The sequence below is a fragment of the Fringilla coelebs genome (genome assembly GCF_963513975.1).
Source record: "Fringilla coelebs genome assembly, chromosome: 3".
In the NCBI taxonomy this organism is placed as follows: Eukaryota; Metazoa; Chordata; class Aves; order Passeriformes; family Fringillidae; genus Fringilla; species Fringilla coelebs.
In genome coordinates, this window is record NC_140030.1 from 19337058 (window position 1) to 19350927 (window position 13870).

Genomic DNA, 13870 nt, shown 5'->3' on the forward strand with positions numbered 1-13870 from the left:
TTCATTAGAGGAGTTAAGACACATTCTTAATCTGAATGCTTTCAGTATATTAGACCAATATTTATGAACTCTTGTATTTTAAGAGCAAAAGAACAATTATGCTGTCTATTGCTTCTCTACTGACAACATTAATCTCTTACTATGCACTTCTCATTATGTCCTTTAATCTTCAGTGAGAATACTAAACAGTGCTAGGCAAAGCACTAAATTCTGTGCTTTATAGTGGAAATAACACTTTAAAATTTTAACAGAAATCTGTGTGAAACTGGAAGTTCTTTTTTGACTGAGGATATTGTTCACTAAGAACTCTCAAAATACCAAAATGATATGATTTATGTCTGAAAAGGTTTTGTCTTTACTCAGAACTTTTACACTTTGGTCAGGTCGTATATTTTTGCGTTCTACATTCAAAATTTCTTTTTACATATAAATTCACATTTAAAGACAGTGTCTCTTAGCTTAGTAACAAATCAGTTTATGCCAGGCTACTAAAATTTAGTTCCAGGGTTTATAATTATAAGGGCATCATCCTTTTTATCTTTGAGTGGAAGTATTTAATACAGCCCAGTGTTTTTGTATGATTGCAAATTTTACTGAGAGAATCAGTATTTTTATTTGCATTTCATCCAAACCAAAAATGTTTTATCTTTCTCAGGTATCTGTGATCCATTAAATACAATTCTACATTCATAAACACAAAATAAGGAGATTTAAGTTATGACATTGCTTTGGATTTGCTACCAGGAGTTTCATGCCAGTAGTTGCCATCCCTTGTGAAGAGCAACAGGGAAGCAATGGGCTTCAATCTTTGTGTTTAAATTCAAACTCCTGACTGAGTTGCCAGATCTGTCAAAGTTCCACTGCTGACAATAAACAGATGTCTCTGAAGGACAGTCAGGCTGCAATCTTGCCTTATGTCAGTGTTCATTGACTCTAAGTTCAACATGGGTAGGAAAGCATCCTAATTGGAGTGTCTCAGTGATTTCTACAAATCTAGGCAGCTGGAGAATTTCCTTCTTTTCGGTGGACTGTTGCTGCCTTTCTAAGACCCTGTTGAGTTTACAGTCTAGTGGGCAGGTCAGTTCTTAGGGTCTTTATTTAAAAAATTTCCATAGATTTTCAGTCTGTCTGCAATTACTTTTTCTTACTGATTTGTGTTCCAAAAGCTGCATGTTTTTGATCTTCAAAATCCCCTAACTAGTCCTATTTAATTTTTCCACTGGAGAGGTTGGATTTGCTTTGGTTTGGTGTCAAGAACCTAATGTTTCTCTTTTATCTACCTGGACACCATCCAAGACCTATTTAGATCATCATGAAAGCATGATATGTTTTTAAATATCTTTAGTTTTATCATTAGCTATATATTACCCAACTGGACATTTGCTTTCCCAACATCTGAACCTTCTAGTTCTCGTAGGAGACTGATCTTGAAGCTCAGTCTGTTAGCTTTGAGATAAACGACAGGAAACACCTTTATTCTTAAAATTCCCCAGTATATCAGCTGGCATATGACAATCTGAGTTGTTACTTCATCTTCTACCTTCTGTATTTTCCTTTTCAGATGTTTAACTAATCTTTTTGCAAGATACATCTGTTCTGATATGAGCAGATTAGTGTTGGATTTCAGACCACCACATTACATTTTTGGTGGTGTTTAATTTATCTTTTGTAAGAAAGTCTTATTCAACAGAAGAAATGAAGATATAGTGTGCAATGTGAAGGGTTGTGGCCTATTTTGGCAATAACAAAACCAGCTATTTTGAGTTAGGGCTTCATTTTGTGTGAAAAGTCACTTTCCTATATTGTGCAATTTTTAAGTAGCTGCTTTGTGAAAACATCTACTCAGAAAAATAATTTTTTCTCAGATATTTTTGGTGTTTCTCCACCCTTTTACTGGTCCCACTGGCATGTCTACAAGTTCTTAATACAAATGCTTACAGTAAAAGCAACCTAATACAATAAATCTTGGAGAATCAAACTAGTATCAAAATAGATATATGTGCTTTGCTTCACATTTCCTCAGTCTTTCAAGTTGTTTTGTTTTAATCTACTGTTAGATTAATTCTCCATGGCCTAGATTTTGAGGAGTGATTCATAGAGCATTAAGACTGCTATATAATTCTCTATCAAGTTTTTTATTATCCAATTTATGAAATAGCTGCATTTTTAAAACCTTGTGGGAAACAGGATTTTCTAAAGATGTGGACATGACTTCCCTATACAAATGGAAATGCCAATTTTTTTATGGAAAGAGTTGTTATACATTGGAACAGGCTGCCCAGGGAGGTGGTGGGAAGGTCATCATCCCTGAAAATGTTCAAGAAATGTGGTATTTAGTGCCATGGTCTAGTTGACAAGGGGGTGTTTGGTCAAAGGTTGGATCTGAAGGTATCAGGGGTCTTTTCCAACATAAATTATTCTGTGATTATGTGTGAATGTAAATGGATCAGCTTGACACTTGCAGTGTAACAGTAGCTACCTTCTGGAAGAAAAAACTTTCCACGGAGAAAAAGAATTCTTAGGGCACTTTTAAACATGCACTTTTTCTGCAGAAAATTAAATGGAATGGGCATAACTAATCTGGGGACATATTAGTTAAGCTGGGGGAAAAAACTCCCAGATTTTCAGGCTTATTTTTTCTTATTTACTGCTACTGCTAAAATATTCTTCATTAAGAATAAAAGTTAAAAAAAAAAAAAAAAGAGAGAGAAGAAATTTCTTGATGTAGGCTGTCTGAAAGCTGATGCATTTTGTCCTGCACTCTCAGCAGTGGCATTCCTCCCTATTGTACCTGAAAGAGAAACCAACAACATGAGCTGGTAATTTGGCAAGTTGACATATTTGAGTTTTAAAAAACTCAGAAAGTCAGATCTGTGTACTTAAAGCTGTCACTGAACATATGGTTCTCATATTTACCAGTCTAAGGTGATAAAACCTTCCCAAGATTTCAGACCTTTGTTTCTAAGAAACAACCTAAGAATGAAAAAAACAATGGGCCATTGTGTTATTGTACAAAAAAACCCAAAAAAATCTGTATTATGCAAGATGACTGTAGCAGTTACTAAACAAAGGAGGATAGCAGAAACCTTTCACATATTGCTTTCAAGAGAAACCAGAGACTTTGTGATACTCAGGAAAACTTTAAGCAGCACATAGCTTTGAGAAAAAACTTCCTCTGACCAGAATTAGTTCTTTCTTCAGGAACCCTTCAGTATGATCCTTTTTCTCACCATACTAAATATAGAAGTGTCTAAGGGTGTTCAAAAATGCCTTCATGCCGAGCCTCTTACAGACACATGGGTCTGTTCCCATCTGAACGAGTTTACTTTCTGAGTGGACAGCAAGGAGGTTATGTGGGAAACAGCAGAACACACAAGAAGAATGAACAATATGTTGGCAGCAAATAGCATGTAGTTCTTTGGTGGGTGCTGTTATTATAGGAGGAAAGTAATACATTAGTTAAAGAATGGGACAAATCGCAAGGAAAGCACAGGGAAGGGGAATTGTGGATAACTTGTGTTCAAGAACAATCTGTAGATATTGGCTTTGATCTGAATTTTTTTTTTTTGGTCAGTAATCATCTTCTTTTTTTGTGTCTTAAATGATATTAAGCCATTAAAACAAACGTAAGTTTTTCCAAACAGAGAAATTATAATAGTTTAATGTGCATAAAAGTTCAACACAATTAAAAGTAGTCCAAGATACCTATTTTTTGTAATCAGAGCAACCTTCCATTTATTCCTCTAGTTGCTCATTTCAGCAGTGTTTATAGACTTGAAAGTTTTGCAGTAATTTGTGTTAATACTTCAGGTATTCAATCTAAATTCCAGAAAAATACTTTATAAATATTACTGAGTTTCTGATTTAATTTGTTTTGGTGCAAATTAAGAGAAACATTTTGGAAAATTACTCCTTCCCATGTTCAGTTGCTTTCATGACTCATTCTGCTAATACCAGACTTAGCTGAGAAATGTCTATGACATCCTGTATTTAGGCTTTCTCTTCAGTTTTAGCAGATTCTGCTTCTAGCAGTTGATCATGTAGTTTGTTCCTGCTTCAGCTTGACCCATTATAACTTTTAGCTCTAAAGCTTCTGTGAACAGAAATGAGAAAACTTTTATTTTCTCATTGTCTCCTCTATCAAGCGCTGTTGCAGTTTTATTTTGTTTTCCTTTTCTTTCTGAAATGGCACTCTTTCCAAATACTCACTGTGTTTGAAAGGCTAAATAAAGTGAACTGGAAGAAAGACATTCTTCATCCTGCCAAGAGCTCCTCTTTGGATCTTAGGAGAAGATTTCTGTCATAGCTCATTTTCAGGCTTGAGATTTTTGCTCTGTGGTGGAAGGAGTTTTAGGGTCTGGTGATACATTCAGATTCCCCAGATTTGGAAATAAGACTCATCATCCTATAAAGCATGTCTGCAAATTTGGAATTAAATTGAAAATTCTCTTTCAGATGGCAAAAATAACAAATAATAATTGCTGGGATAGATGAGGTACCCACAGAGTGTTTTTTCTGTCATTGTTTTTCTTCCTATGTAGCTGCCCTGTTTGCCCAGAAAATAATTAAAAGCCAAGAGAGTGAAAAGTTCAGAAGTGAAAAGAAAGTAGCCCTATATGGATTTGTTAAAATTGTATTACTCCTTTTTTTCACGCTAAAAAGCTGGTCTGTGGGTAATCAAGGTTCACATTCTCTGCATCTAACTAGCTTAAATATTCTATCACTGAGATTTATTCATCTGCCATCAACCAGTTCCAGAGGGATCAGACTGAATGTATGACTTGCCTTTACCAATTCAGAAAACACTGCCAAACCATATTAATATAGTAATTGCTGAAATATGCTGTAGTTTATGTGTAATTTCTTGTGTGTTTCCAGACTGTAGAACCAGAGGACAGTTTAATGCATTTTCGTATCATTTTCGGGGAAGACGTTCTCTTGACTACAGCTTCCAGGAGGACAAGCCCCTGAAGAAAATGAAAATGTCCAAATCAGTAAGGTGAGACTTTTTTTAAAGAATTATAAAAATCATTTGTTTTCAAAATGGAATGAAACTGAATGATTTCTTTGGGAGCCACTTTTTTTCCAGTTCCTGCTTTCTCAAGTTTATGATTGATGTATTTTATTCTGACACTTTGTGTAAAACTCTTTGTGAGTAGTATAAGTATAGTACTTTTGTTCTTCCTGCAATTTTCATGAAAAAAATCAGTAATAAAGTGTAATTTGGAGATTTGAAATGCCACATTCCTCCAGTGCCTGCAGTAACTAAATTAATCTAAATTATTTCATTTCCTATTTGGAGCTTCTGTAGAAATAGGATAGATTCTCCTGTAGAAATAGGAGGATACCAAGTGTTGATTTCAGTTGCATAAAAATTTGTGATAATGATAAGGATTGCTTCTGGTACCAAAATACTTAAAGCAGGAATGGAGAACAGCAGTGCTAATAATATTGTTTATAACTCCCTAATCCTCAAAATATAGTAAAGGAGTAAATCACAGTTTCAGTCACAAATGATCAGCTGCACAGGGTACCTGCCCTTTCATGGGAATGAAAACTTACCTATGAATTAGTGACATGAAATAAGTTCTGCTCAGACCATTTCTTGTGAAGAACCTTCCTGAATTACAGCTCTTTCTATTCAGCATTCTTTTAACAAATAAAAAGACTCAAATAAATTCCTATTTGAGTGATGATGATGATGATGATCAAGCAGAGTCTACCCACTCTGGCAAAGAAAGCATCTAGACAGATACACAAAGAGGTAATTTAATTTCAGCAATTTCAAATAACTCTGGAGGTGTAATAGTACTTGAAGGAATACCATGATTATGTTCCACTTAATTGAGAGGAATCTGTCCCGAAATAAAAGATCCTTTAGGTGTTTAGGGTTTTAGACAAGAGAAGACAGCTGCTATGGATAAGCTGGTCTATAGATAATATGAGAAGGTAGGTTCCTTTGAAATAATTCTTGAAGAAGGATGTTTTGTCCATCTTTGCAAGTGAACTGCTAGAAAAATTTATGAAACAGCAATTCACTTTTTAAGGATGCCTAGTCCCATAATTCTTACCTTGTATTAGGGGTTAAATTAAGTCAAAATGAAAGTAAGAAAAAATAAACCTTATATCTAAGTTCCAGCTTGTTTGACTGTGTTTCAGTGCAACTGCTAATTAGGACTACAAAATAGTAGATTTACAATACTTCATTTGTAGCATAAATAAAACTAAAGCAACCTCAGTCATTGAACATTCCCACGAGTTCTCATGCTCAGTGTGGTATTTAAATTTCATTTGTGGCGAGAAGGGTTTTTTCCTCCTGTTTTTAGCTTCTCATTTTCAATAGCTTGAACAGGTGGGGAAGATTAAATATTTTGTTATACAATAGCAGCTGGTTTACTTGAACTTTGTCATGTTATGTTGTTTAGAGTTCTTTTTCTCTAATTTAGATTAAAAACTATGGGAAACTAAGTAGCTTGAACCCCTGCCAGGAAGTGCTGTTTTAATTTATGCAGAAAGATTGTAAATCCTGAGCCCTGATAGTTGAGAATTTCTTTGCCAGTTCATTCTTTGGGTATCCTTTAGCACTGGAGATGACATGTTAGCCAAATAGTAATGCCTGTAATTATTAATGGATTCAAGAATCTTTAAAAATGTAAATGGATTCAAGGATCTTAATGTAATAAGTGACTTAAAAGTAGTGTTATCCATACTTTTGAATGCCTGTTTATTCAAGTGGTACCAGCTAGTATATTGTTAGTTACAGACAGTTGCTTTTGTTACTCTTTCTCATCAACAGATTGAATTGATTAACACAATCTAGTGTTATGTATCTGTTATGAGATATCAGCTGGAAAATACTACAGACAAAAGATGTTGGATTTGTGTACTATAAGCAGTATTGATGTCAAATGTTAGTTAAAAATATGTTCATATCTAGATTCATTTAATTATGAAATGCAACTTTCTCCTTTTTAAAGTCATATTTCTTAAAATGCATGTTTTGCTAACAAGCCTGCAGAGGAAGAATCTATGGTTCAGAATGTGAAATGTGAATTTCATATTGAAAGGAACACTTTTTAAGGCTCTTTTACTTTAGCCTGCTTTCATATTGGAGGCTCAGGGGTGAATTTAAAGTGATGCTGTATAGTGTCACTGGTGACAACTTTGTGTGTACCCCTGCATGCAATACATAATTTTTCTAAGTATAAGAAATTCCCTGTGGGTAGTGATATTGACAGTAATCTGGAGCTCACCTGTCCTGAGTCTATCTTCAGCACCAGCTGTTGTGGTTCATATTCCTACATTAGTTGGTTGCTCTTCTTTTACATTTTTGTTTAGCGTCCTAAAATAGCTAGCCAAATAAAAAGGATTTAGATGCATATCCTGACTTTGCATTTATTTGTTGCAGTTCTGTGAAACAGAGTAAATATTTTCGTAATGCAACATCCACATCTAATGAAAATAGAAATGTACCTGCAGTGAATGACTTCAAAGAATTTGTTTTGGAAATGCAAAAAACTATTTCAAGCCTCAGAAATCAGGTAAGATGCTCTAATGAACTTATTGTAGTCTATCATGTCTGATTGTAAATTTAATCAATAATGTTTTCCTAACATCTGTCTCACATTTTTTAATATTTAGACATCCCCTGCAGGCAATACCCACCAAGGAGCATCTCAAAAAAAAAAACAACATAAAAGATGGTGTGGTGTTCCTTATTTCTGTGTTCTTTTGAAATCATACTGAAATATTCTACAGCTGGACCCTCTTGACTTTTGAACCTGAAGCCTTGTGTAACCATTGTATACTAAACACAGAATTCATCTTCTTGTAAAAATTTGGTTTTAGTGTTAATAAGATCTTTTTTACCATTTGAAATGTATACAATTTGTGTAAAGCAATGATTAAAATGCAGACTTCATAAGAAGTAATGTGCCAGACTACAGCTGTAAACACACTTAAGATCTATATCACTTAGAGAAGACTTTACAATGTCTGCAGGTAAACTCTATTCAGCCATAGTGGAATCCCATTTTTTAAATATACACCATAGAGAAGTTAGTTAAAAATTCAAGTAAACATTTTTAATTAAGGTGCTTTTAAAAGAAAAGAATTTAAAATTGACTTCCTTTCCAAAACATTTTTGACAGTTTAAATTTGTTTCTGTAGATGAAACATGAAGTGGTTTTGGTCTTTGTGTGCTCTAGCTGAGTATTTCAATGGTAGGAATGATGTATTTTCTGTTAGCTTTCTTTTGATAGACTATCTTCATATGTTTTACCTTCTCTAGTCTTTTAGCATTATAAAAACTAAGTAGTGAGAAGAAAAACCCAGACAAGTATAACAAAGATTATATAGCATGTATTATAAGAGAAAAAACAGAATGCTTTACACAACTAAAAACCTTTTTTGATTCAGTTGCTAACTTTTTAAAATGTTTTCAGATAAAAAAACTTGAATCACGCCTCAGTAATTCTGATTGCACTGATGAAGAGGGTAAATCATATTCCAGCAATGAAACCTGGAAAAGGGACCCTTGTACCGTGTGTGAATGCAAAGTAAGTATATGAAAATTAATTTAGTGATAGAAATGACAATTTTAATTCTAAAACAGCAGTTCTAGTTTCGTGCCTGCTAGTTTCTGGGTAATACTTGCAAATTTTTTTAATGGTTCCAAGGCTGGTTTTTTTTTTGTAGAAAATTATATTATGCAGATATCCTTGCCCTGGACATTGTTTTTCAATTCAAATGTTATTTATTATACTTCTATTTTCATGTATGTATAGTTATATGGGTAAATTTAACTGCAAAGTGAGACACTTTTGAAAAAATCCAGACAAATGCATAAAAAACAATAAAAGCTCATCTGACTTATTGCTGTTTGTAATCTTCTTCTATTAGAGAGAAATTTTTGAAAAGGTAGTAGAAAAATATGTTAGCACTTGGTACCCCAGTCAGAGTTCATACTGAAACAGACTCTGTGGAGTTACCATATCAGTCAGGTTCTTACAGAGAAGGAATGAGAATATTTTCTGCAATAACATGAAAAATGAATCTCTTGTCTGGGACATGTAGCTAAGTATGTTTTTGCTCTGTCATTTTTCTCCTGGCACAGGGCGGTCAGATTACCTGTTTTGTGGAATCGTGCCCGCCCGCTGACTGCGAAGCACCTGTGAAGGGTAAAGGAGATTGCTGTCCAGTCTGCTTACAACAAAATACTAATAAAAAGAAGCCATAAGTCTGCTTTTTAAGAATTTAGGGTGCATACTCCTCAAATCATATCAGTGCCTTCTGATGGCAAAAACAGGTAACTGCAGTCCTAACAGCAAGAAATCAAGATTTACAATATTCTAATGGTGCTGTAACAGTATAACATATTGTATCATTTTATTTTCTGCCCATGAAGGTAAATCACAATGCAAAAATTAACAAAAGGGAAAATAGCAAACAGGTCAAAGTTAATTGTGTGTTATACTTCTCAGGTTAGACAAACTCAAACTGGTGCTACTTTAAAAGAACACTGTCGGGTAGTTTTAGGTACCCAAAATGACTGGGTTTAGGATTTACTCTAAATTTAAGTTTCTATCTAAGAAACTCTAATCTAAGTTTCCTATCTTTACTTAGCAACATTAAAAGTTTAGTGTCCCTTTCTAGTACCAGTCTGTCTTGATACTTAACTTTTTGCTGTTATTTAGTAAAATGCCAGGAAAAGGAAAACACGAGGTCACTGTGCCTGAGCAATGCCATAGCCAGGCCAGTTTCTGCAAACATCAATGCATGGAAATTCTGTTCAATCACACTCTCACTGCTGGGCCTGGACCAGCAAGGAAATAGAGAAAGTTACTTGACACCTTTCAGGATCCTTTCCTTGATTTAAGGAGCAAAAATAACCAAATTTTCAAAGCAATAAAAGCTAGAATTCGTAAATAAATATAAATAACTGTAATTGGAAGAAAGCAAAAGCAACTGAATGTGTATTATAGATATAATTGACAGTGTTCCTCATTCTAGGGAAACATGCATGACAGAGTAGCATTTGATCTCAAAAATCAGCAGAGTCCTTTTTATCAAAACATTTATAATTGCTTGATGACATTTTTTTTGTTTTTGTTTCATTTATTTTAAATTTTGTAACATAACCATCCAGGTCAATTTGAAAGCATGCTTCCCTTTATCTCAGATCAGCTCATGTAATTTTGTGGCCCTGTTTTGAAAATGTGAAAAGATGTCACATGCCATTTTGTATACAAAGATTCCTACTGATTCCTTGTGCACGTTGTCAATAGACATATGTTCCTGATTATATTGTGGCACTGTTTAAAAAAGGAAAAATCAAAATCAAGCAACATGATTAATTGTGGATTGACTACTTTTTCTGACAAGGGGTTTGATTTTTTTTCCCAGTTTCATCTAATGAATATATATTTTTACCTCAATATTTTCCTCATGTGTTGAAAATGGTCCATCAATGGACTTCATCTCCCACTTCAATGTTTAACATTATAGAGCAAATGTCTACGCTAGCATTTCAAAGTTGTGTATTTTATAGCATACAAACTGTGTGTTTTTGACCAGGAATTAGATTGAGTGAAGGACAACTATCATACCTCATTTTACAGTTTTTATTCTGTTTATTCTGAATTGATTATTTCCCTGAATACTTAATTTGTTAGATGTTATTGCCCTGTCCTTTAGTCCAAAGCCAAGACTCGCTAGAACCAAAACTGGTTACATGGTTCACTGACTTCTGAGTTTAAGTGTTGTAATTCAAGGGACAATGACTGGGGTATCAAAGAAATCTGCACAAAATTAAACCTTCATATGTTAAGTATTTCAGATTATGCAAACAGACTGAGTACTTCATTATTGCATGGTAGAACAAATGCCTGTCTAATAACTAACCTAGCACAGCAATATGAAATCCACCATCATATTTTGGCACATAATTTCTCTGATTACTAACATTAATAATTTCTAATTTGATAAACTATTACCATGACACACATTCAAACTTTGGTGTAACTTTAAAGCTTACTACAGAAAATTTGTTTCATACTATGGTAGAATCAATATGTACATGTGAGTGCTGTGTTAAAAGTGTGTGGTACACGTGGAATTGCAATTTATATTTTTAAGAATATTTTAATTGATTTTATATACAATGTTTTGATTTATGTAATATTCTTTGTTAATACTTCTAGAAATTGTGTGACGAGCATGTTTGAGTATCACATGGTTCCTAAAGATTGTCATTCCTGTATTCCTTTGATACTCTGTGTTTTGTTGACTTTTCTTGAGAGTCCAAACCACATGTCTCGTCCTGTAATTCCAACTCAGATGGAGCTCTCATTGACCTATAGCAGAAATTCCTCAAACAGGAAGGGTTGCAGAGCTAAACCAAATATAATTTAACTGTCCAAACAGCTAAATAAAGCAGTAATACATCCAGCTGGTTACTACTTGCATTCTTTCTTTTCAATTTTATGTTAAATAAATTTTCTCAAGATTTCTGCTTATAGGAGAAGAGAGTTTCCATTTTATACATTATAAAATAGTACCTTATATCTGATTGTTCCTTTTCTCCAGCCTCCAAAGTGGGAGGTTTTCTTCATTGTTCACTGTTTATTCATATGGTATATAAAATGGGCTTAGGAGTCTTGATATGCTTAAACAAATGTAACAAGTCTAATATTGAGTTATTTTCCACCATCCATCTGTTCATAAACCAGGAAAAACAAGTCTTTATCCACGTCATAAAATGTAATCAGTCATGGATTGTCCTAGTTCAGTTTTATTGCAGTGTCTTTAGAATCAGCCTTGACTTTAACATTTCTGAAACAGTGGCCAATGGCTTGCTGACCATTTGCTCAAAATCCACTGTGAGAATATTGCTGTAATATGATGCAAATTTTACATATTTATTTTCTTTTTTTAATGTTACCTGAAGCAAAGTTGTTGTTGTTTTTATTTTAATCAGTAAATTTACCAAAGAACTGTTTGCACTGTATAATGAATGCTTTACAGTTAAAATAAAATGGGCCACATTTCCAAGTAAATTTCAAGATTTCTTCTTGTATATGTATTCTTTAGATTATTTGCTGAAGTTCCACTGTGTAGCCTTTAATAAGATTGATATTACTTATCTTGAGCAGGATTGTCATAATCAAGACTGTTTCTGAGAAGTAAGCAATGGGCTAATGAGTCATGTAGATTCAGTAGTTTATTTAATATTACAACACATAGAATTAAAATGTCTTTTCACTGTTTTCTTCTAGATGATTGGAAAAAGATACCACAGGCTTAGGAATAATATTAAAAATACACTTATTTCTTAGCAAAATGCATTTTTTAGACCTTAGTGCTGAACTTTTTTTTTTTTAATGGGAATGTCATAATAGTTAAATACAAACACATGCAAATTTAAGCCTGTTCTTACAGTTTCTCATGTCTCCAAATAGACCTAGTCATGACTTGCCTTCCCAAGCACTTGATTGATTCTTTTTTCACATCATTTCACCAATGGATATTCAGGTTCATACAATCTCAGCTCAAAATGAGTCTTCTGTACAAGAGATTTTCTTTACCTCATTTATTCTTTTTATCCTGGGACATGAATTACTGCTGGACACATGATGAGTTACTCTCACCCTTTGGTGAGGTGTTAGGATCTCCAGGACACTAGGTCAGTTCGTTTGTCAGATTTACTTGAAATTCATTTGAAGAATTTTGTGATACAATATCAGTGAAATTAATTTAATTGTAAGTTACCTTACATTGGTATGGGAGAAATTAAAGAAGGACTCCAAGAGACAGGGTTAAGAATGGTGTTCAGGTTGCAATTAATTGCACTTCACTATAGTTTTTCTAGTTTATGGTTTTTCAAAAGGCAAATCTAGAAAAGCAAAACTGCAATAGGTCATTTGTGTGTTTTCTAGCAGGCTGCTGAAATATACTGCTGCTCACCCACACTCAGTGTTAATTGCCTAGAAGTTTGCTAACAAACCACAAAGTGTAGACATTTAGAATAGAACTCTTGCACTGATACTGATACTGAGGAAGACTCGGCTACATTTGAAATAAATCAAGTTGTTTTTTTTTTTTACTTTGTTATTTCTTTTAGTTGATTACAGCTAAGAATCATTTGGCTGCAGTATGATTAAAGTTGTCTTTAGAGGGAGTGACCTCCCATTGTCATTAGCTTTGTTTTGTAAAAGAATATTTTGCTGCCATGGCCTATATCATTATATGATCTAAAATATTTCTCCTCATATTTTCTTTCAAGTCCTCAACTAGCTTCATGCTTTTTGCCTATAGGATGTGCCAAATCAATAATCTTTGCAGAGAGATCATTAGACATGTTGGACTGTTCCATGGTTTTAGTTTGAAAACTAGATTATGGTATCAACAGCTCATATAGTTGACTAATTTTCTCAAAACATCTGCATTATTCTGTTGTTATATTGTTAAAATAGTTTAAGTTTTGCACACACAATGTAATAAAATTGTAAAATTACCAGTAGAAGAAAAGACTGCATAATGTCCTCTAATGGTCTCCCATCTACAACATGGGGCTCAGTTAAATATATTTCACAATTCACTAGACTGATTTTTGTTTTGTATAAGAAAAAATGTGATCCAATATGTGAATGAACTGTGTCAAAAAAATACTAATATGAGCATATGCACATGTCTCATTCATGCTGGAAGTTTGTCAGACTCCCAGCAGAATGAAGCATTATCCTTAAAACTAATGTGAACCAATAAATTGCTAAATGCTTAATAAATTGTTCAGTACTAATACGGACCTCACCAGCTTTGGATTATGATGTCAGGAGATTGTTCTGAGTCATGAAAAGGCAGCATTGTCATT

At 33.7% G+C, this 13870-nt stretch overlaps 1 protein-coding gene across 1 annotated transcript in view; it reads left to right on the forward strand.

The window, feature by feature from the left end:
- PXDN (peroxidasin) overlaps positions 1–12050 on the forward strand; it is an 83578-nt gene extending 71528 nt beyond the window's left edge. Inside the window, exons 20-23 of the mRNA XM_084201537.1 lie at positions 4879–4999; positions 7409–7541; positions 8445–8558; positions 9116–12050. Of these exons, the coding sequence (XP_084057663.1) occupies positions 4879–4999; positions 7409–7541; positions 8445–8558; positions 9116–9238 (491 nt within the window). The 3' untranslated portion in view covers positions 9239–12050. The remainder of the gene's footprint in view (positions 1–4878; positions 5000–7408; positions 7542–8444; positions 8559–9115) is intronic.
- The last annotated feature ends 1820 nt before the right edge of the window (positions 12051–13870 follow it).